The 23,106-nt window shown below is 50.2% G+C and overlaps 1 protein-coding gene across 1 annotated transcript; it reads left to right on the top strand.

The window, feature by feature from the left end:
• The first annotated feature begins 282 nt into the window (after positions 1 to 282).
• Positions 283 to 23,055, top strand: fn1a (fibronectin 1a). The gene is made up of 46 exons (XM_084688075.1): positions 283 to 570; positions 793 to 918; positions 1,188 to 1,325; positions 1,456 to 1,587; positions 1,715 to 1,852; positions 2,592 to 2,750; positions 3,010 to 3,207; positions 3,363 to 3,542; positions 4,032 to 4,208; positions 5,572 to 5,727; positions 5,974 to 6,102; positions 6,203 to 6,346; positions 8,173 to 8,463; positions 8,858 to 9,034; positions 9,149 to 9,277; positions 9,385 to 9,474; positions 9,648 to 9,842; positions 10,835 to 11,113; positions 11,290 to 11,553; positions 11,922 to 12,016; positions 12,366 to 12,534; positions 12,671 to 12,757; positions 12,914 to 13,105; positions 13,587 to 13,859; positions 14,227 to 14,418; positions 14,522 to 14,611; positions 14,733 to 14,999; positions 15,151 to 15,267; positions 15,429 to 15,593; positions 15,709 to 15,864; positions 16,007 to 16,120; positions 16,249 to 16,518; positions 16,669 to 16,856; positions 17,694 to 17,781; positions 17,959 to 18,138; positions 18,227 to 18,316; positions 18,448 to 18,639; positions 18,724 to 18,813; positions 19,165 to 19,261; positions 19,359 to 19,731; positions 19,999 to 20,137; positions 20,340 to 20,501; positions 21,137 to 21,262; positions 21,412 to 21,518; positions 21,625 to 21,744; positions 21,831 to 23,055. The coding sequence occupies exons 1-46, from the start codon at positions 438 to 440 to the stop codon at positions 21,897 to 21,899; spliced, it is 7,443 nt and encodes a 2,480-aa protein (XP_084544201.1). The 5' UTR covers positions 283 to 437; the 3' UTR covers positions 21,900 to 23,055.
• The last annotated feature ends 51 nt before the right edge of the window (positions 23,056 to 23,106 follow it).

The raw sequence follows: 23,106 nt of genomic DNA, 5'->3' as shown, positions 1-23,106 counted from the left end.
AAATACACTTTCCCATTTGAAACATAGTTTATATATAACCGGTTTGTTTTATGTTGCAAACAAACTTTCGAAAATATATATATGACCAATTAATTGGAATGACGATCAATCAAATTGAGCAGATCTGAAGCCTAGTTAGACCTACACTAGTTTTCCTTTGTCTCTTTTTGGATATCTTGAATAATGTTGAGCGTGGGTCGCGCTTGTTGAGCCCTCCTCCTGCGGAATGCATGCCCAAATAAAACCGCTCCTGCGCTTTGAGATCTACTCTCATAGCGGCTGGGAGGCAGTCGGGGGCTTGTGACTTGGCTGCTTGGGAGAAGTTTGGAAAAGGGGGAAAACGGGAAGCCGCAGACGTGTGCACTTTCAGAATTTCAAGGGAACGTCAACCCACAGTGGATTTTGTGTCCTAATTTGTTTACTTGTAATATTTAAAAATGTTCAGTATCCCCTTTACGCGGGTGCTGGTGGTGCTTTGTATCGGCAGCGCAGTGAACTGTATGCCGAAGGGGACAGGGAAAACCAGGCGGCAGGTTGCCAATATACCTTCTGCATCGTCAGTGTCTCAAGGTGAGTCACCCCTTTCCTTTACAATGACAGAAATAACACCTTATGATTTCAAAGGTTTTTCCGTGTCAACAAAAATAGCAGAATATCGAATAATATCGAAGCAATTTTGTTTCAACATAGTTTCTAAATATATTTTGGCATACTATGGACTGTGAAATATATAGTCACAGAACATATTTCTGCGTGATGCAATGTCACATCTAGTCTGCTCTCCCTCCCCAGACGGATGCATAGAGAACGGGCAGTTCTATGAGCTTAATGACCAGTGGGAGCGGTCCTATCTGGGCAATATGTTGATCTGCACTTGTCACGGTGTGGCAGGAATCAAGTGTAAATCGAAACCCGAAGGTGAGCTTGTATTTTCGTCTCTGTATTGTCCTATACATGGTCAATGCAAGTAATATGTGTCCTCACCACTTCTTACAAATGTTATCATTGTGTAAAGAGATAACAATTAATCAAGAATACATCTCACATCGACTTACTAAAACCTCCTCCAGTTGTCCTCCAGCTTTTTAGTTTGAAATGTTTTATTATAAAAGTATGTCTATGAGTGTTTCTTTGCATCTGTGTGTGTGTGTAAACTGTGTTTCTTTATTCCCTATATGAAACCACAGCTGTGGAAACCTGCTATGACAAGATCAATGGCCAGTCATACATGGTGGGTGAGACCTACGAGAGACCCAAGGATGGGATGATCTGGGACTGTACGTGCATCGGCTCTGGCAGAGGGAAGATCAGCTGCACCATTGCTAGTGAGTGGGCCACCCGCAAACAACCACAACTTTTTACAAACCTCTGTCATGCAGCTGTGGCTAGCTTGTGGTCTGGTTGAGCAATGGGTGATTGTGTGTGTGTTAATGCCTGTATCTGTCTGCCTGTCAGACCGCTGTCATGAGGGAGGCCAGTCTTATAAGATAGGAGACACCTGGAGGAGGCCTCATGAGACAGGCAACTATATGCTGGAGTGTGTCTGTCTGGGAAACGGCAAGGGGGAGTGGACCTGCAAACCTGTCGGTGAGTTTATCACTCGTCTGGAAACGATGTCGCCGGAAGTTGTTACTCGTTCCTGAACTGGGCTCATTAAAATCAACCGCTTTCCTCTTCTATCTCCTCTTCCTCTTTTCTTCCCCCTTTTCTTTAGCGGAGCGTTGCTATGACAACACGGCGGGGACCTCCTATGTTGTTGGAGAGACATGGGAGAAGCCGTACCAGGGCTGGATGATGGTGGACTGCACCTGCTTAGGCGAAGGCAGTGGGCGCATCACCTGCACCTCCAGAAGTACGAACCACCTGTGACCTTTCACCCCTGACCTCAGGGCAGGACTCACCCTCTCTGACCCCATTCTGTCTGGCAGCCTTGTAGACAAAACCTGTTTCACAGCTGTTGTGAGAGTGTGGTCACTGTGATTAGCCATACTGTAGACCTAGTAATTTTCCATTTAGATGAGTTATTTTCTCTCTGCATTCTTCTTCTACGCTGCCTCCAAGCTCCAGCTGCCTCCCAGTGTTGTCACTCCCCAGAGAGGGCAGCAGCATAACTCGACTGGCACTAGGACCGTCTCACAGTGGTTATGCAGCCCAAACCAAAGGAAAACTGTCGCTGGTGTCTGTTAAGGATTTAACTGGTCTGTGGTGGAAAAACAGACCAGTCATTCCAATCTGGAGTCATTATGCACTTCCTTAATGAAAGCTTATTATGAGACATTTGAGACTGAAAGCTTCCAGATTAAATCACCACTTTCAACCACTGCAGATCCCTTTTAGACCAGGGGTAGATCTAATCTAGGTTTGAATCTAGATTAAATTATTCAGGTCTTCTCTTAACACACAGGGGAAGAATATCTCATGTTCCTCACTTTGGACTTCAGAACAAAAATCTCCAGAGTAACGGGCAGACTCCAGGAAATCATTTTTAGATCCAGGAAATCATAGCTAGGTCCATGAAACCGGCATGTGTCAAACAGCTTTTAGCTTGTGAATTTGAGTGTTCCCCCCCCTTTTTCTGTGCCCCTGCCCAGACCGCTGTAATGACCAGGACATGTTGGCGTCCTACCGTATTGGAGACAGCTGGACCAAAACTGATGACCGGGGGCATATGCTACAGTGTCTTTGTACTGGGAACGGACGAGGGGAGTGGAAGTGTGAGAGACATGCCTCGCTCCACACCACGGGTCTGGGTGAGGCAAACACACACACCACACACACACACACACACACACACACATTACTATCAGCATCGCCAGTCTGAAAAGGATGACACATTGAGAGAGGGCTGGTGGTTCCTCTTTAATCTAATTACAAGTCTCTGCTGACAGGTTCTATCTTTGGAATCTGTTGAGGGATTTTTGGGGGGACGTTAACCCAAAGTCAAATCAGACCGGTGCCTTTGCGAGTTTTGTTGTGTGAACCAAGTTTGTGCCACGGTGAATGTTCTAGGCACCGGCTCACGTGTGATCACCAACATCCAACCAGCGGTGTTCCGGCCAGAGGGTCTCCCAGAGCTGGCCCAGGAGGGAGCCTGTCCGACGGACACAGGGGCAGCCTACTCCCTGGGCATGCGCTGGATCAGGAGCCAAGGCAGCAAGCAGATGCTGTGTACTTGCCTGGGCAACGGGGTCAGCTGTGAAGAGTGGGGTGAGGAATGCTTCTGGACACTTCTATACTGTCTCACCTGTTGGGGCCAAAAACTGCCACAACCAAGTGTCCCTATATGTTTGACTGTGTTGTCGTTTTTTCCTGACAATTCTGAATGAGGTCTTACACGTGTGTGTGTGTGCGGCTGTTTTCAGAGGGCCCATCCCCAGTGTACGGAGGGAACTCTGACGGCCAGCCCTGCGTGTTCCCCTTCGTGCACAAGGGAAAGACCCACTACTCCTGCGCGCCCGACGGGCCTGATGGGCAGCTGTGGTGCTCCACCTCCTCCAACTACGACGCTGACGAGAAGTACTCCTTCTGTACAGAGAAGAACGGTGGGTGGCTCAGTGTTCCGGGGTGGCTCAGTGTTCCGGGGTGGCTCAGTGTTCCGGGGTGGCTCAGTGTTCCGGGGTGGCTCAGTGTTCCGGGGTGGCTCAGTGTTCCGGGGTGGCTCCATGAAGTGCACTCCCTCTCCTCTGAGACCTCCAGGCTTATGTGAAAGAAATTTGATTTTCTATGCGCTCATGTTAATCATAATCAGTGGAACTAGTACATGACTAGTTGCTCTTGTATTCTATCCTTATAGGATTTCATGTATAATATTCTGTACTGTGATCAATGTCCATTGTTTTGGCAAGGACCAGCTGCATCAAGTTAACTGACTAAACATCATGTTAAGTAGAGGATCACTGCCAACCTGGCCTTCAGCTTAGCTCATCAGCTTTTGAAACACTGTTGCTACAGGGTATTGTTGTTTAATAAGAGAGAGTTGAAAGGTTGGTCCGGTGTAAAAACCTCTGTGGCCTCTCTGCATGTATTCACAGTCATGGTGACAACCAGAGGTGGGAACTCCAATGGTGCGCTGTGCCAGTTCCCCTTCCTGTATAACGGTCACAACTACACAGACTGTACCGCCGATGGACGCCGCGATGGCATGATGTGGTGTGGAACCACCTACAACTATGATGGGGAGCAGCGTTTTGGCTTCTGCCCCATGGCTGGTGAGTAGGAAGAGAAAACCCTGAGAGGCCGAAATGTAGAAATATATTACAGGTTTAATTGCTGGACAGTTAGCCCTGAAATAATATACCGACAAATAACCTGCACTTTAAAACCAAGTGCTTTCATGATTCTAACGAGCTGAGACTTCAATGCTGCAATGGTGGGTCAGCTTGGCACCACTGATAACTTCTGGGGGCTCGAGATAGGACCTCACACTTCTTATCAAAGCCTGTATGCATGAGGATCAGGGTGGTGGGTGTGTGTCGTTTTAACACCCGAGTGACAATGAGAATAGCATCTCCAGGGGATCCTTTTGTTTTTCATTAGCTGCTTAGGGAGGAATAATTTAAATTGTAAGGACTGAAAGGAGAGAAGGGTGTGAGATGATCTCCCCTTTTCCCTCCTTCTCCTCGGCTAATCAGATTATCATGGCACCTTCTCTTTTTGTCTCTCCATTTGTCAACACTAAGTCTGTCTGGCAGAGGTCACAGGGAAAGCACAGCTGTTCACAATACTGACCAGTTACATGGCCTAAGTACAGTGTTTAACAGTGATTTGGTGAATGAGTAAATTACCATGGGAAAGGCCTCTGATTGGTCATAAAGAGGTAATGGTGATGACTGGTCTCACAGCTGGACTGGCCTGGGCCAGCAGCCAGATCTAATAGAACTGGTCTCAGATGGACAGACCCAGATACTAGACCCCCAGACCCAGATTTAAGTCCTGGACCTATACCTTGATTCTGACCCTATAGGCCAGAACCTGGACGTATTGCCCAGACGGTGGGCTCTTAACCCCGCTTGGCTTAGACTCAGTCCTCCAGATCCTGCCTTAACACTGACCCAGACCCAGGACCATGTCCAGAGCCAGAGAAAGCTGCAAACATAGGGTGGCTGCTGGCCAATGTCTGCCTGGCAGAGTAAGGTATGGCTGAGCTCCAGAACAGCTGCAGTCAGCCTCCTCAACTCCTCCACAGGCATGGATACTCCCCTTCTTTACAGGCCTATCCTGTCAGATTCATGCCTGCAAGCGCATGCACACACACACACACACACACACACACATGTAAGTAACACGTAAACCTCTCATCTACTTTTTAATTAATCCACCAATGCTCAGTGGGCCATGACAATAATGTAAACATATGTTGCTCAGATGTAGTAACAGGAATACACACACACACACTCAAACACACGAGCACATGTGTTTGTGTCTCTGAACCGTGAGCAGTGAAAAGGAATCTCGTCAAATGTTGACTGCTTCACAATACTGAATTTCTCAGTAGTTTAGCAGTTGGGTTGTATAAATGATAATCAAAGGAAATGCTTGTTTACATGTGGCACCCATGTTCCATTATTCCAGCACATGAAGAGGTGTGCACGACCAGCGAAGGGGTGATGTACCGCGTGGGCGACCAGTGGGACAAACGCCATGACATCCTTGGTCACATGATGCGATGCACCTGTGTCGGGAATGGTCGAGGAGAATGGAGCTGCCTGGCCTACTCTCAGCTCAAAGGTGAAGGGCCACACCTGTCTAGACCACACATCTGACATAGCAGGAGGTCACTGAATGGCTCACAATGCTTCTCTGCATTGTACTTGTGATTGTTGTGTGTGTCAGTGCAGAATCAGGATTACAGTGTTTTATTTTGATACAGTTTCAGTCTTTGTTAACTCTCCAAGTTCTGTTAGCAGTGCGGTTGTACGCAATGTGTGTCTGTTTAGGGTTGTACACTGTGCTGATTGTGGCCCTCCCTCCTAGACCAGTGTATTGTAGACAGCTTGACCTACGAGGTGAACCAGACCTTCACCAAGCTCCACGAGGAGGGATACCTGATGAACTGCACCTGCTTTGGACAGGGTCGTGGGCGTTGGAAGTGCGACGCCATTGGTAGGCTCCAAAACGAAGAGCTAAATTGGATTAATCACTATACAACACTGGCTGGCATTATAGATCCTGTAATGTTGTGATTTTTTTTCCTTGAACCTAGATCAGTGCCAGGAGCCGGAGACTAGAACCTTCTACCAGATCGGCCAATCCTGGGACAAGCTTATCCATGGCATCCTCTACAAGTGCTATTGCTACGGCAACGGGATCGGAGAGCTGAGTTGTGAGCCTCAGCAGTCTTACCCAGGTGAGGACATGCCCATCTTCAGTTAGCCCATAACGAGTGGCCTGATTACTATCCTGACGGGTTTACTTCCTGTCTAGTAATTCTATCTAAATGATATGTGTTCCATTCATGGTTTGAAAAGCAATGATTTAGGAGCTGGTTTTTGGTGCTGTCAAAGTGTAACTGCCATTCTCAGCTGTCTGCTCAACAAACAAACCCCATGTTCGTCTGTGCTATCTCGGGCCAACTACGGCTTGTGTATGTTTTTGATGGACTATACCAATCAGATGAAGCTGCCACGACTCAGAGCTGTTAAAGCTGCTCCTCCGGTCAGGCTTCCATCTGTTTGAGCTGGGTTCTCAACCCGGCTTTGAAGTGTAGCAGGAAGGGCTGGGTGGCGGTGGGGGGAGTATTTCCTCCTCACCTCCTTCCCAGGCCTTTGTTCTCAGCCAGCCTCCAGAGCTTCATCCAGAATGGTTGAGACTTAATAATGCGTGTGGCGTTCCTGCAGCCAGCCTGTGGTGCTGCTTTGAGAGGTGACGACTGACGTTCTGCTGCAATGTTAGAATCCACTCCTACCTGGGCATTGGAAGAACCTCCCAGACTCCATGTCTAATGCTTAGACCAGCTTGCAAGCAAGCATGTTTATCTACTTGTTTCTGTGGCACTTTCAATGACCTGTTTTATAAACTTGTGTTATCGTCAAAGTACTGCTAACTTTGACGGAGGTGGGACTTTTTTTTTTCTCCTTCGATTGCTGACCTCATTTGAAATGAATTATATCTGGGGCCATTTGATTTCACCAGCTTCCTTTATTAAGATGACAGCTGTCTGTGCTATACACAGATGTACCTGTGTTCTCAGATAAACCTGTGAGTTATCAAAGTTAGAAAAAGATTGAAAGAATGGGTGAACCACTGCAGGCTTCCAGGCTTGCTTTGTTTGCAGGTTAGGAGTGAACTTCACATTATGTTTAAGTGCAGGGCACCCCTGTCCCAGTGCAATAACCTGCCTTAATAGCATCCAGCTGTGAACTAACTGGGGGGGAGAAAAGGCCAGGCTGGGAGAGGGGGGGGGTGCTGAGTATCAGAGCTGGATTAGGCTGAGGGAGACTAAGGAAAGTTGGAGTTTACAGGGAAATCCGCGTATGGTGGAGGAGGAGGAAGGTAGAGGAGAGTAGAGCACACTTTCTAGGGACTAAACTCAGTGTAAGCCCCCTCCCAGTCTGGGAGATCTGCAACTGTAATTGAGAAAAATTGGGACCAGATTTTGAAAAGGGTGTTTCGGGTTAACCGAGCTACAGTTTCAATAGCAGGGATTTTGTCCTGGTCCCTTTTGTAATACGACATTGTTTGCCTCTTAAAATCGTCGGATTACTCTATTATAGAGTGTTCTGTATTTGGCTGCTGCTGTGTGTAGTCTGCTGTCAGAGTTGACTAGCAGGGAGTTAGAGACTGTGGGGCTTTTCTCGTTGCGTGTTGAAGCTCAGCTAGGAATCTAACATGGATGTGTTAGTTTTCCTACTCAGACCCTGTCCACCAAAACTGCAAGGCTCTCACTTATGTTCTGTTGAACTGTGTCTGTGACATTGAAGATAATCATGAAAACATAAACCTGGATGAATAAATAATCGACATTGAGTAGGTTCTGCTGACATTTTGTAATATGTCACATTTGAATAACTTTATAAAACAACCGTGCTCTACTCATTAGGTAGTTTCCCCTTTGTGTTCAGAAGGCCCTTTTATAGGAGGAAGATCCTTGTCCATAAAAATACAATGTCAAGACTTCTTGTACAATGCTTTTCACAAATGAATATCTTGTCACAACCCTGAACTGTCTTCCAGGTGGTAACCGCCCTGTCCAGGTGATCATCACAGAGTCTGGCAACCAGCCCAACTCCCACCCCATCCAATGGAATGCCCCTCAGTCCGCCCACATCACCCAGTACGTCCTCAAATGGCGACAAAAGGGCACCAGTAGTCCGTGGCGTGAGGTGAACATCCCCGGGCATCTCAACTCCCACACCATCTCTGGCCTGAGGCCTGGCATCACCTACGAGGGTCAGCTGATAAGCGTGCTGCGTTTCGGGCGCCGTGAGGTCACACGCTTCGACTTCACCACCAACTACGGCTCCTGTGAGTATGCAGACTGGAGCCTTAAGGCCTTTGCACACTGAGTCTGAAATTTGTGTACGAAATGTTTGCATGTTAAAAACTAAATACAACCTCATGTTATGACAATTGTGCTTACACACTGTCTCCGAAACTTTTGTCCATAAAAAAAAGTTTGGATCGGGTCGATTTTCTGCATTTTTTTGCATCTATAGCCAGCATTTTTAGAGTTTTTTTTATATTACAGAGCCACGGCTGACGAATCTGAAAACACACATACGAAAATTTCGCACTCAGTGTGCAAGGGCTTTTACTCCTAACTGGACCGCTTGGCTCGGCTTTTTGGTTCTGAAATGTGAGCTCTGCTAAACCTCATTGGGATGTGTATTTGAATCGAACTCTCCTCCCTTACACCCAGTGGCAACATCAGAAGGAGAGACCACCCAGCTCCCTCCGATGGTGGACACCTCTGAGTCTGTGACAGAGATCACCTCCAGCAGCTTTGTCATTTCCTGGGTGTCGGCATCCGACACAGTGTCTGGCTTCAGGGTGGAGTATGAGCTCAGCGAGGAGGGCGGCCAGCCCACTGTCCTTGGTACGTAAACACCCGCACCTGCACACCATGTCCCTCCCCTCCCGTCGGATGTCATCCTGCGTTGTTGTTGTCCGACATGCTCAAGGAGATGTGTGTGTGTGTGTGTGCTTCCAGATCTGCCCCACACGGCAACGTCTGTCAACATCAACGAGCTGCTGCCAGGGAGGAAGTACACTGTCAACGTTTACGAGGTCACACCTGCCGGAGAGCCCAACCTCATCCTCACGACCTCGCAGACCACTGGTGAGTACACACACACACACACACACACAAAACATCCACACACACACACACACACACTTGTAAACACACAGTACACACAGTACCTCCACGTCTTCCCTCTCTCCCAGCTCCTGATGCCCCCTCTGACCACGAGGTGGAGGATGTGGGAGAGAGCTCCATCATAATCAGCTGGGACAAGCCCCTGGCCCCCATCACTGGTAAGCACTCCCCTCCCAAACCCAGACTCCCCTCCCAATCCCAGACCAACACATACGGCCTAACCTCTGTCTACCATCACTGATGAGTACCTAGGCCAATGAACTTAACCAAGGCCAATGAACTTAAGCTAAAGTAAGTGGCTTAACCTGTGTGTGTGTGTGTGTGTCCCTAGGCTATCGTGTGGTATACACCCCATCAGTAGAGGGCAGTAGTACAGAGCTGACCTTGCCCGACACCGCAACCTCTGTGACCCTGAGTGACCTTCGACCAGGGCTGCTCTACAACATCAGCATCTTTGCTGTAGAGGACAGTCTCGAGAGCGAGCCTATCTTCGTACAGGTCAACACAGCTGGAGACCCACTTCCAGGTAACTACAGCCCAGTCATATAAAGAGTCTCATATCTAAGTCTACAGACATGTCATGTCTAAATCCTTCCATTTCGTTTGCCTGAATGGAGCTAGAAATCCACAATCTGGACTCAGTTCTGCAATGGAAAGTAATCTGATGAGTTCACAGCTAAAATGCTCCTATTATGTGTAGACTGGAAAGAGTTATGCTAGGTTTGTCTTTCAGGCCAGAGTCAGGGCCAACTGAGCAGATGCTGGAAGCTAAAGGCATATGGGTGTTTCATCAGTGTGTGTGTGTGTGTGTATGGCCAAACAGGATGATGATAGATTTGCGTGTAGCTTCTTTGGACAGACGAGAGGGACCCCTGCTCTCTCACTCACTCTCTCACTCTCTTTCACTCTCTTTCACTCTGTTCTGTCGTCTTTTATCTTCCCCCCCTACCCTCCCCTCTTCTTTTTTCGCTCTCACCCTGTCTTTGTGTCTCCCTCACCCCTTCCCTTCCTGTGGTGGAGGCTAGGAGGATGTTGTGTTGCTCTGGCCCTGCTCTGTCTCTCTCATGCTGCCCAGGAATGTGATGACTCTATGACCTTAGGTTGTCCATTTGATCCAGGGTGCCGTCTCCTGGGTTTGATGTCTCAGTTTGCTCAGATGGTTCTGCCATCGCTCCTCCCTCTGCCTGTGTGATCACTGTTATCTGTTTGAAAGCTGCTCAAACAGCATAGCAGAGGGAAAACACACTCTCGGTCCTTTCTCGTGTGTTATTCTCCATGGCAGGGTGGTTTGCCAGTCTATGTTATGAGGGTTCTCCCTGTCTAACTAAACATTTTTTTTTTTAAATTGGTGTCAGCCATATGAAACTGGGTTTCAGAAAGCAGCTGGGAGGAACCTTGGGAAAATAAGAGGGGGGGTGGGGGTTGTCTCGAACACACATATGGTTAAAAAACACAGCTTTCCATAAGCCAGTGATTTCAAAACGTGTTTGACATCTTCCCTGGTTCTTCTATCCTCAGAGGAGGTGAATTCCCCAACAGACCTGCAGTTCTTCGAGGTGACCGATGACAAGATCACTTTGACCTGGACTGAACCCGCTGCTGAGGTGTCCGGCTACCGCGTCACTGTGGCCCCTGTGGGTGAGGATGGGAAACCCCAGAGAGAGATGGACCTGCCTACCACTCACAACGGCTACGCTGAGGTGAACCACCTGCAGCCTGGGACGGTCTACCGGTTCGCCATCTACACCCTGAAGGGTTCGCAGGCCAGCCCGCCACTGGTGGGGGAGCAGGCTACCAGTGAGTACACAGAGCAAAACTCAATCCAGCTATACTAATAATAAACAACTAGGGTGTTGGAACCTAATTAGCCAGATCATGATTAGCACTATGATGTCATCTTGGATGTGGATGGATACACACACACCCACACTGTAGCACAGTCGCTAACCAGTGTGTTTCTCATGTCTCTCCAGAGCCGGACTCCCCTGGCAACGTCCACTTCAGTAACGTGACCGAAGACAGTGCTGTGATGGTGTGGTCCGCTCCCAGGGCCAGGGTGACGGGTTACCGTCTCTTCCTGACTGTGGAGGGCTCCAACCCCAAGCAGCTCCGCCTGCCCTTCAGGCTGACCCAGTACACCCTGCTCAACCTGCGCCCCGACAGCCTGTACACCGCCACCCTGCACACCGAGCAGGACAACAGCCTCAGCGAGGGCGCCTTCGCCACCTTCTCCACCGGTGAGTGTCAATGGGAGCGAGAGGTGGGTCTTGAAAGCTCGCAAGATGTTTCAATAGGTTTATTTTTATGATATAAAACAGTTATATATATATATATATATATTTGTATCTATTTGCTGTCATTCACTGGTCCTTCTCATCACGTCTCTTATTGTTGGACAATCCCATCCCAGACAGGTCTTGGTGCCTAAAGCAGAGACATGACCCAATGCTGCTCTTCCAGCACTTTCTCAACATAAACATGGCCATAAATGTCTGCTGGTGATTTATCACGTCTTCTCTTAAGCCCTTGGAGACTCCTGGGCTTTTCTTTGTTAAGATACCAATCCTGACCTTTGACCCTCTCTGTCTCCAACCCTCCACCCTAGCCCCACCCATGGGCAACGCCCCTCGGTTCAACACGGACGTGACGGACAGCTCCATCATCATCACCTGGAGCCCCGTACCACGCATTGGATACAAGGTACAAGTCTTCGGAACACTCACACACACACACACACAGGAAGTGCAAACTATAAACTTGATATCTGATCAGTCCAGAGTTCGGTTTAGAGACTCATCTCCCGTAGACCATTCCAGGGTATGTCTATTTAGAGATTAAGCTAGATTTAGAGTAACACCTTAAGGTCTAGCCTGACCCAGAACAGTGAATGCAGCCTCTAGTTCCCGTCTCTAAATTGTTCAGGTATGTCACACAACAGTTGAGATTTTTCTATGGCAAATGTTCTGTTTGGCAAGACTTAACCTCTCAACTCTGCCCTCTGTGTGTGTGTGTGTGTGTGTGTGTGTGTGTGTGTGTGTCTCAACCCCAGTTGACAGTGAGGCCCAGTCAGGGTGGAGAGGCGCCCAGGGACGTGACCTCCAGCTCGGGAAGTATTTACATCTCTGGCCTGACGCCCGGCGTGGAGTACACCTACAGCGTCCAGCCAATGTTCAACGGCGAGGAGCAGGGCAACCCTGTGACACGCCGAGTCGTCACATGTAAGTGTCAGACGCAGGGAAAAGCGAAGCAGGATGATTTACATGCATTAGACACGACACCTTTCAATACATAAAGAAACCGCATTGGAGGAAAATACAATAATGATTTAAACCAATCATCTTGCCTGCCCTCCAGCTTTGTCACCACCCACTGACCTGAACCTGGAGTCCCACCCGGACACAGGAGAGCTCCACGTCCAATGGAACGGAGCGTCAACGCCAGGTACACACCCCTGATCGCTGTTCTGCTCTCTGAGCGAACACGTAACCTCAATCCTCATCTGTCATCCTCTAGTTTGAGATCTTTCTTCCAACTGCCGCTCCACTGTCCTCACATTCTCTCTCCCTCTCTAATGTGGCCATCCAATCAACCAACCAGACATCACTGGCTACAGAGTGACATGCAACCCAACCAATGGGCAGCGCGGGAACTCACTGGAGGAGTTTGTGAAGGCGGACCAGAACTCGTGTACCCTTGAGAACCTGAGTCCGGGCGTGGAGTACAACGTCAGCGTGTTCACCGTCAAAGACAGCATGGAGAGTGTGCCAGTCTCCACCACCATCACCCAAGGTAGGCGTGGCCAGGGGCCGGCGCCAGTAACCTCTCACCCCTACGACATCACTGTGACACCACAGTCAGACCGGACGAAGGGGGGTAGGGTGGGTGGAGTTTGGGTTTAAGTAGTTTCCAGGGTAAAGGGGTCTGTAGGTGCTGGTCTGAAATCAGCTTCCCTTCCAGTAATTTTTAACCTTAACCTGTGGAGGTGAAGCTGAAAGCTGAACCCCCCCAGTCCTCCTGTCGTTTGCTCTCCTCATGGAGCACGGCTGATGTGAACAGTGATGATCAAAAGCCTGTGATGATAGTGGAGCTGTCCTCTGTCAGTGTCATGGCAATCATGCTACTGCCGACTCTCTCTGTCACTCAGTGTCTTTTGGAATGGTCGCTGCGCCAACTAACCGTCTCGATGTTCAAGATGTGATACGTAAGAGTATCACATTTGACGACATCTCCTCTCCTCCTCCTCCTCTCCCTGCTTCTCTAACCCGACTAGACGTGCCTCAGCTAACAGACCTCAGCTTCGTGGACGTCACCGACACCACCATCGGCCTGCGCTGGAGCCCGCTCAACTACACCGCCGTCACCGGCTACAGGATCACAGTGGTGGCGGCGGGCGATAGTGTGCCCATGTTCGAGGACAGAGTGGAGCCCACGTCGGGCTACTACACCATCTACGGCCTAGAGCCCGGCATCGGCTATGACATCAGCGTCATCACCTTGACAGAGAGTGGCGAGAGCGAGCCCACCACCCTCACTCAGCAGACTGGTGAATAAGCGAACCACATGAGCCTGTGTGTGTGTGTGAGTGAGTGATGCGTCTGGGCCAGATGGTCGTGGTTAGGGGTGTGTTCGTGGGCCCCAGCTCATCTGTTTCTTCATCTTAGCATCACAAGCTGTGGTTTGTTTGATCTCCCTTTCCAAACCGTGTTTGTTCCCAGCAATTTCAAGGTATCATAAAACTATGGTCCCACGAGACGGTGCGCGGGCTGTTCCTTTTTACCTTTTTTAAATCTCCTGAGCTCACACGGTCTTGGTTTTCCCTCTCAGGATATACTGATATAGTGTCCATCCTTCTATTCCTTCCCAAATCCTCTTTCTCCTTATCCTCTGCCTCTCTCTCTCCCCTCTCACAGCTGTCCCAGCCCCAACAGACCTGCAGTTTGGAGAGGTGGGTCCAAACACCCTGCAGATTAGCTGGTCCAAGCCCGCTGTCCCTAACCCCGCCCATATCGATGCCTACCTGGTCAGGTACCACCCCATCGACGAGGACGATGACACCACTGAGAGCAGTGTGGGAGGCAATGCCAACAGCGTGGTCCTGAGGAGTAAGAGATTTCTCTCTCTCTCTTTCTCTCACACACACACGCAAACCTATCCTTCTGGACGGCTGTCCTGTCCTCTGATCTCTGTTGTGTGTTACCCCCGTAGACCTGATACCCAACACAGAGTACCTGGTGAGCGTGGTGTGTGTGTACGAGCAGCGCGAGAGCTCCCCGCTCGTGGGAAATCAGAAAACCGGTAGGTTGCGCAAACTGTCGTACAAACGTCATAAGCGCAGCATGTCATTTATTGTTGCCGTATTTCATCTGTCGGCGCACAGTGTCGAGGTATGACCTGATGTCTCCCTCTACTCCACCAGCTCTGGACTCTCCCTCTGGCCTGCGCTTCTCCGAGATCCTGACCACCTCCTTCACTGTGCACTGGCACCCTCCAGAGGGCGCCATCACGGGCTACCGCCTGCGCTATCAGATGTCCAGCGGTGGCCGGGCCAAGGACGAGAGGCTGCCCCCTTCCAGGAACCACTTCACCCTGACCGGCCTGACCCCCGAGACAGAGTACCAGGTCAGCATCTATGCTGTCAGCGCACGCCTGGAGAGCAAGCCCCTCACCGGAGAGCAGAAAACCAGTAAGAATTGACTTACTTTCTCTCACCCTTGTGGTTTTCCCAAACTCCTTTCTTACTATCCTCTCGTGTTTGTGCTGTTGTTAACATGTGTTTTTGTTGATTGGCAACCGTGATCCAAAGCTTTTTCCATCTGTGTGTGTGTTCTCCCCAGTTTCCGATGCCCCTACAGACCTGGAGGTGGTCTCCTCGTCCCCCACCTCCATCACCATCCGCTGGGACGCCCCCTCTGTCACCGTCCGGTATTACAGGATCACCCATGGAGAGTCTGGTGAGCCCTTACCTTGAACACAACTCTCAGTTCCCACCTGAAGATAAACTTGGAGAGATCTCGCGTGCCGAGCCTGTTATCTATTATCGAGAACCCACTGCATCGCGTATGTGAAAGTACTCCCAGACACACAGTATTCATGTTGTCATCCGCCCCCCCAGGAGGCAACAGCCCCACAAAGGAGTTCACAATCCCTGGCTCCCAGTCCACCGCGACCATACAGAACCTCCGTCCTGGGACTGAGTATACCGTCACTGTGTACGCTGTCACCGGCAGAGGAGACAGTCCCGCCTCCAGCACCCCCATCTACGTCACACACAAGACAGGTACTGTACACACAGACACACTTTAAAACACACCCACTGTAACTATACACACTGTGACTTCATTACTGGTCATCATGGTCTCTCTGCTATCTGTCCCACTTGTTTGTCTCTGCAGACATTGAATCTCCGTCTGAGATGGAGGTGACCGATGTGAAGGATAGCTCCATCACAGTGCGCTGGAGCCCAGCCCAGGGGCCCATCCAGGGCTACAGGGTGACCGGCGTCCCCCGCAACGGACAGGGCCCCTCCTTCACTGAGGTGGTCGCCCCAGGTAAGGGCAACTCTTCGGTCAACAATTATTCATCTTTACTGGTTATATAACCTGCGGCGTGAGAAACTTGACAAACCTGTTAGCGTCGGGCTGGTACTTGTAGTTTACAGTTGTAGTTCATTGGTGCTACTCTTTTCTCCAGACCAGACAGAGATGACGTTCTCAGGGCTGATGCCAACGGTGGAGTACATCCTGAGTGTGTACGCTCTGGGACAGGACGGAGAGAGCCCACCCCTGGTTGAGACCGTAGTCACCAGTGAGTAGTTCATCTTGGAACTGAACATGGAATCCATGTAGACCCATGCTTTCAACTGCTAGAAGCTGGAGGGAAATTAAACAGAGACCCCCCCCTCCCACCTTCCCCCTCCCCCCTCCTGTTTCCAGTGGTGGACCGTCCCAAGGACCTGACCTTCTCCGATGTTGACTCCACCTCCATGCGCATCGTGTGGGACAGCCCTGACGGCGCGGTGACCTCCTACCGTGTCCTCTACTCAAGCTCCGAGGAGGGCGAGAGAGAGCTGCGCCCCGCTCCCCGCGGAGATGCCGAGTCAGCAGAGATCCACGGCCTGCGCCCCGGAAGCGAATACACGGTGAAGGTCATCGCCCTTCATGACCGCACAGCCAGCCCCGCCTTGGTGGGGACACAGGCCACAGGTAGATGGAAGTTTTCAGCTGGTTTGTCCAGATAGGTTTCTATCCTCTCTACATACTGCCTCTATTTCTGGAACCTTTCACCATACTACAGACCCATCATACTGAGGATGCAGCCCACCTCCTCCAACCTTGTGTTCCCTTCCTCTGCAGCGATCCCTGCTCCCACAAACCTGCAGTTCTCCCAGGTTGGCCCCACCTCCTTCAGTATCACCTGGACCACGCCCACCGCCAGGCTGACGGGATACCGTGTGGTCGTCAACCCCAAGAGCAAGACCGGGCCCACCAAGGAGATCAATGTGGCACCCGACACTGCCCAGGTCTACATCCCCGGACTCATGGTAAACACTGACGTGTGTGTGTGTGTGTCTGAGTGAGAGAGAGTGAAGGTGAACCAGTGTTTTTAGAATAGCCTTAATGTCATTCATAGTTGATGTCAGATTTTGTTTTACAAATGACTATGGCCTGTTTAAGTCCTGAGGCTGAACCATAGACTTTTACCATTTGCTAAAAGGAAAAGTATTTTGGATGCGAAAGCCTTTCCAGCAGCTGTTGCAACAGGGCTGTCTGTTTCCAGGCCGGTGCTTTATGACCCAGGCCGCCCCTAATGAGAGCCCTGCTTTCACTGCAGCTGTCCAGCCATAGCCTTGGTTTCTGCTGTGGCTGGGCCTTCCACCGAGCAGTCCCCTCTCTATTGTGGTTTCTAACCAGGGCTGTGCTTCATTCCAAAACCAAACGTCCTCTGACTTGGCCTTGTCCACTTCTCTACACATATGTTAGACTTGGTCATGCCAAAGCTGCTCACTGTAGGCTGTCGTAAGTGAGGGTATGGTTTACATGTGCCCAGTCTTCTCAGACTATGCACAACAACAAAAGACGATGAGTGAGTAAGGGTGGACTGGAGAGACTGGGGGTCTGGATTGAAGCGCAGCCCTGGGTGTTCTCTGTAGTGGTTTGAAACCAGTAGTCGACTTGAAGCCACGCGCTGTCTTCCAGCCTAGTCATTTACAGTGAGGGGGAAGATCAAAGACTGGACCTGCAGCTGAGGACAGTGCAGAGGAGAGATCACCAAAACTTCAGCGAATAAGGTGCTTATATGGCTAGCTCAGGCTATTTGGTTCCTCTCTATTAATCGACCTTGCTCTCGCTCTCTCCATCTTTTTGTTCTTTCTCTCTAGGTTGCAACTACCTATGAGGTGCAGGTCTATGCTTTGAAGAACTCTCTGACCAGCCGACCTGTCCAAGGGGAAGTCACCACACTGGACAGTGAGTTCCCATTCCAACTCTCTCTCCCACTGGAGCCAGATCCGCTATTGGGCCAAGTTCACCTTTCCATTGTTGACTGAACGATGGCTAAGTCAGCCAGTCAGTAGTGATGCTGTGGGAATATTTTCACCGTCTGCATCCATCTCTCTCCCTCCCATCTTCACCTGCACATGTCAGCCATCAGCCCTCCTCGTCGTGTGCGTATCTCAGACGTGAAGGACTCCTCCATCACTCTAACCTGGCGCTCCAAGACTGAGACCATTTCTGGCTTCCTGGTTGAGGCCACGCCCACCACCGGCAGCATGACCCCCATCCATAGGACCATCGCCCCAGATTCACGATCTTACAGCTTCACAGGTATGACTCTCTCTCTCCTCACACACACACAGCAGGCTGTTCCCATGCTATCCTAGGTATCTATGTAACATCTGTGTGTATCCTACAGGTTTGCAGCCTGGCACTACCTACAAGATCAACATCTACACTCTGAATGGCAACGGGCGCAGTTCCCCCTTCACCCTCACTGCCACCACAGGTACCACCTGAGTCTACCACGGCCAAGCTCCCTTTGCCACCCGTATATACCCTTGCTCTCTAATCCAGTCCTCTGCCTGTAAGCTGTCACTAACTCAGACTCCCCTTGTCTGTGGGTGTGTGTCCCTCCAGCCAAGCCGGTGGTGGTTCCTCCCACCAACATCCGCTTCACCTCGCTGACGCCCAGCAGCGTGTCGTTCACCTGGGAGCCGTCCAGGAGCCCCGGGGTCAGCGGCTACTACGTCACCTACGAGGAGGCTGGGGGCGTTCCCCGGGAGCTCATCCCCCGCCCCCACTCCTCTCGCAGCTACGCCACCATCACGGGTATGCCAGCCACTTGATTGGGCGCTTCACAGCCCCTGTAGAATACTCTGTGTGTCCGTGTCATCTGTTGTTCTCTTTTCATAGGTCTGAAACCAGGAACTGAGTACATCATCAAGATCGTGGCCCTGCAGAATGCCCTGAGGAGCACATCTCTAGTGGGCAAGGCTAGAACTCGTAAGCACAGTCAACAGCCCATACTTGCTATTGACAATAACCCCCTGTTTGGAAAGGACCGTTTGTAGGTCAATCTCAGTGGAACTGTGTGGTGTTGAGTCCCTTGTCTGTTGTAACCATGGCTTATGCGGGCTATCCATTAATACCCAGTTGTAAGGTCAGCTCAGCTTCTGTGCTTTTTGTAAGACCTAACCAGCTGAGGGGTTGAGGAGGCGAGAGTTCTCGTCAACATAGTTGGAGAACTGTATTTGGCTTGATCAGGACTCTGCTGCCCTCTGCTGACTCAGTGCTGCTAATGCAGCTGCTCCCTAACCGGCTGCCTTGCCCCTGACGCCCGCCTTTCTCTGGCAGAGCCTGAATCTCAGCTGCTGATGCCACAGCTGCCCATGCCAAACAAACCCACCTCTGAAATCCTGGATGTACCCGAGGACGCCTTCAACGACAAGAAGTAAGACTCCACTCGGACCTGCATATTGAGCACAAATGCATGATTAAATTATTTTTTATAACACCTGCTCCCTTGCACCTGCTTCCTGCTCCGGTAGCAACTTCCGCGACAACAACCACGTGCAGCTGGTCGGTACAGGCGGTCAGGACGGTCTGGGCCAGCAGGGCCAACACATCTACACAGAGTACCAGAATCTGGGCCCCAATGGGGGCAGAGACTCCCAGCGCCCCCACCTCCGTGAGCCCTTGATCTACGTGCCTGTGCCAGGCCCGGACGGTCAGAGAGTGCCCCTGGTCCGCGTCAGTGAGGGACCCCTGCCCGGCCTGCCGTTCGGTTTCCCTGACAACGAGACTGGCATGACGCAGGAGGCACAGACCCACACCACCATCGCCTGGCAACCTGTTCCACACAGCACTGAGTACTTGGTGTCATGTAATCCCATCACCCACCTGGAGGAGAAGAGCTTCCAGGTTGGTGCATGCCTTAATCTGAAAACTAGCTGAAACTCCTTACCCCAACCCATAATGTAATTGTAACCCTAACACTAATTCTAATACTAACCCACTTAAAAATAACAATTGAACTTGTGAGGACCAAGACATTTGAAATAAAAAGTTACATTTTTGCACGGTTATTTTTTTTATGGGATTTCTTATCCATAAAAGAATAGTTCAACACAAACACACACCCACTCAGACACACATAATCCTTACTGGCCGTTTCCCCCCCACCCTCAGATGCATCTTCCCGGCACGTCCACCAGCGCCACCCTGGTGGGCCTGACCTCCGGAGCGTCCTACAACGTGATCGTGGAGGCCGCCAGGGGCTCGCACAAGGAGAAGATCCTGGAGGAGGTGGTCACCGTCGGCAACGCTGGTAAAAAAAACACATTGAAGCATCCTGCATTACAAGAGGCGGTTTTGTAAACTGATCGCCCAGTTGCTCTCCAGTTGACCATTGTTGCCTCGTTCTCTCTGAACTGCAGTTGAATGTTCGGTCTCAGGGCTTACATGAAGTAACTCATGTTAATGTGCAGATAATAATTGATCTCTTTCTTTTCCTCCCTTTGTCGGGTCAGTTCCCGGTGATGTGCTCTCCAACAGGGACGTGTGCTACGACACCTTCACTGCCACCTACCACGAGGTGGGCTCTGAGTGGGAGCGCATGTCTGAGACAGGCTTTAAACTCTGGTGCAGGTGTCTGGGGCTGGGCAGCGGCCATTTCAGGTGTGATTCATCCAGTGAGTGACTAAACCCATCCCAGCATGCTTTGCAACACTACATGTAATCAATCCTAGCATGGGCTGACCTTGTGTTAACTTGACTGCTATTAGACCAATTTTTCAGGTCCAATTATATAAAATCCATGGTAATCGTTGATACCTTTTTGATGGATACCTCTATTAGAGTTAGATAGAGCTTAGGTCTGCCCATGCTAGCTCCCATTCTCTGCGCCATATGTGAGAAAGGGTCACATGGCAGTAGAGGGGTTTGGCTCGCTGCCAGCTTAGCTTGAGTCTCAGGTTTGTATTGTCAGTCTGTAACCAGATGATACAGAACTCTGAGACTGCCATCATGAATGACTGCTGAGGTCATAAGTCAACAGCCTCACATGACTTGTGTGTGTGTATGAGTACGTGATGAATTTGGTCCAATCAGAGCCTTCAGTCCCAAGGAGTGGGATAACTGTGGTCTCTTCAAGAGGATGCAACAACACAGAATGTCCAGATAGCAGAAGTGTAGATGGTGTTTCAGCGACATTGTGAATTGACCTGCCAGTACATCTGATGCCTTCTGACTAGTATTCTCCCAACTCTACCTTACCCTGGCCATCGCCCCTCTCCACAATTCACCTCCTTCCACCCCTCCCGGACAGAATGGTGCCATGACAACGGAAACAACTACCGCATCGGGGAGAAGTGGGACCGCCATGCTGAGAACGGTCACATGATGAGCTGCACCTGCCTGGGCAATGGCAAGGGAGAGTTCAAGTGTGAACCACGTGAGTCTAACAAAGCACGCGCGCGCACACACATGCTATATCTATCCGTCTTATCTTACTGTAAGTGTCTCACCTATCTCATCAGTCATTACGGTACATGTTAATGATTTGAGGTGTATAACCCCATGTTCTCCTGTCTGGTGCTGTAGATGAATCAACTTGTTACGACAATGGGAAGATGTACCAGGTGGGCAACCAGTGGCAGAAGGAATACCTGGGAGCCATCTGTACCTGCACCTGCTATGGAGGCCAACAGGTGGGCCAGGAACCTGTGTGTGTGTGTGTGTGTGGGCTGTGTCTGTTTGTACTGTGTGTGAGTGTGCTGGGTGTGTGTTTGTACTCATGTCTCCTCCCCCTCTCAGGGCTGGCGCTGTGAGAACTGCCGGAGGCCAGGAGGCCAGACGGAGGTGGACGTAGACCTCCTCCAGCCCGTCCACTCCGACGCCTTCAACCGCTACAGGGAGAACGCCCTGCGCAAACTGGTGGGTTGGCTGGACCAGTGACTTGTACGTCTCTCTTTTACCAGAGTGAAAACACCGTCTGATTCCGTTCCTATTCTCTCCGCCAGAACATCCAGTGCCCCATCGAGTGTCTGAGACCAGAGCTGCTAGCAGATGCCCAGAGCCCCACAGAGTAGAGGGGAGAGGAGAGGCGACATGGCCAGGGGAGAAGACTCCTCCTGGGGATATGACTTACCACTTGTCAGCCCCCCCTACCCTGCCACATCCTGTGCATACACTTATTAGTGCTCCAACTATGGCTTACCCTCCATAGTCTCAGCTAGCCTCCTGTCCATGTCTCCTTTGAAATCAGTAACAGTGCTGGTGTATAAGACGTTTAATAAGTCTCCACAGTGCTGCTTTAGGCCACCATGTCTCTGCTGAGGGAGGAGGCGAGGAGACCAGGGAAGGAAGCTAGTTGAATGAATTCAAACACATCCTTTCTTTAGGACCCTTATCCTGCTGCTTTTTCATCACCTCCACACCTTCCTGCCTCCTCACAAAACGGCCTGGGCCTGGGGTCCCCACACCCACCACAGTGTCAGCCCCCCACCCCCCATATCCCTCTCCCTGGTCCTCACAAGCATTCCATGAGTTTGTTTATTTGACTGTTCAGATCGCTGATTTTATGTCATGTTTTTATGAACACCCCTGGAGACATTGCAGTGAAAGTGCAGGTTAGCATGCCCCAGTGCCTTCCAGTAAGCTGTCCTCACTCTGAGGGTGAGGTGAGTTCCTCCTCTGAGCGGAGATGTTACTCCACAGTCAGGTGAGACTGTAAAAACTCTTGCCAGCTCGGATGGGACTATTCTAGTAAACTTCCCTTTTAAAACCAAGCACTGTCTGCCATGCAAGTATTTGCATTATATTCCCACAACACCCTGCGGTTTCCTGGCTCCCTCCCCCTGTAAGTGCTGCAGCCAAATTGACCTGTCTGTGAGGCTAAATACAGACATGGCCCCAGGCTCACCACCCCATGTTAGCTGGTGTTGATTCTATGACCTAATTTGTCCTTATCATTTTCATCTGTTGCTTCTCCTTTAGGGAAACACACAGAAACACTGTATTTAGTTACGATGGCCCGACAGTGCGATGCATTCATTCATGCTATTCAGAGTTGTTGTTTTTTTATGTTAAAAAAAAACTAGTTTTATTTATCCCTTTTATCCAGGCATTTTGTTTGAATGCTTTTTGGGGTGTACACTTTAATTTTTTTTTATATTGTAGGCGCTAAAGTCTTAACTACTGTGGACTAAATTCCTTTTTAATAAACTTTTACAAAAAAACATAAAACCTTCCGTTGTCATCTGAGTTTGTCTTCATCTATTATGACATCCTAAAAGA

Source organism: Hypomesus nipponensis, chromosome 23, assembly GCF_054491055.1.
Source record: "Hypomesus nipponensis isolate SF chromosome 23, ASM5449105v1, whole genome shotgun sequence".
In the NCBI taxonomy this organism is placed as follows: domain Eukaryota; kingdom Metazoa; phylum Chordata; class Actinopteri; order Osmeriformes; family Osmeridae; genus Hypomesus; species Hypomesus nipponensis.
Note: the sequence above shows the minus strand (reverse complement) of the source record. Positions and strands in the feature narration are given on the sequence as shown.

Bases quoted from the DNA above. Each gene is read 5' to 3' on its own strand.
- fn1a (XM_084688075.1), top strand. From the start codon at position 438: ATGTTCAGTATCCCCTTTACGCGGGTGCTGGTGGTGCTTTGTATCGGC. The intron at 8,464-8,857 runs GTGAGTATGCAG...CCTTACACCCAG, and splicing joins CACCACCAACTACGGCTCCT to TGGCAACATCAGAAGGAGAG. The intron at 12,535-12,670 runs GTAAGTGTCAGA...CCTGCCCTCCAG, and splicing joins GACACGCCGAGTCGTCACAT to CTTTGTCACCACCCACTGAC.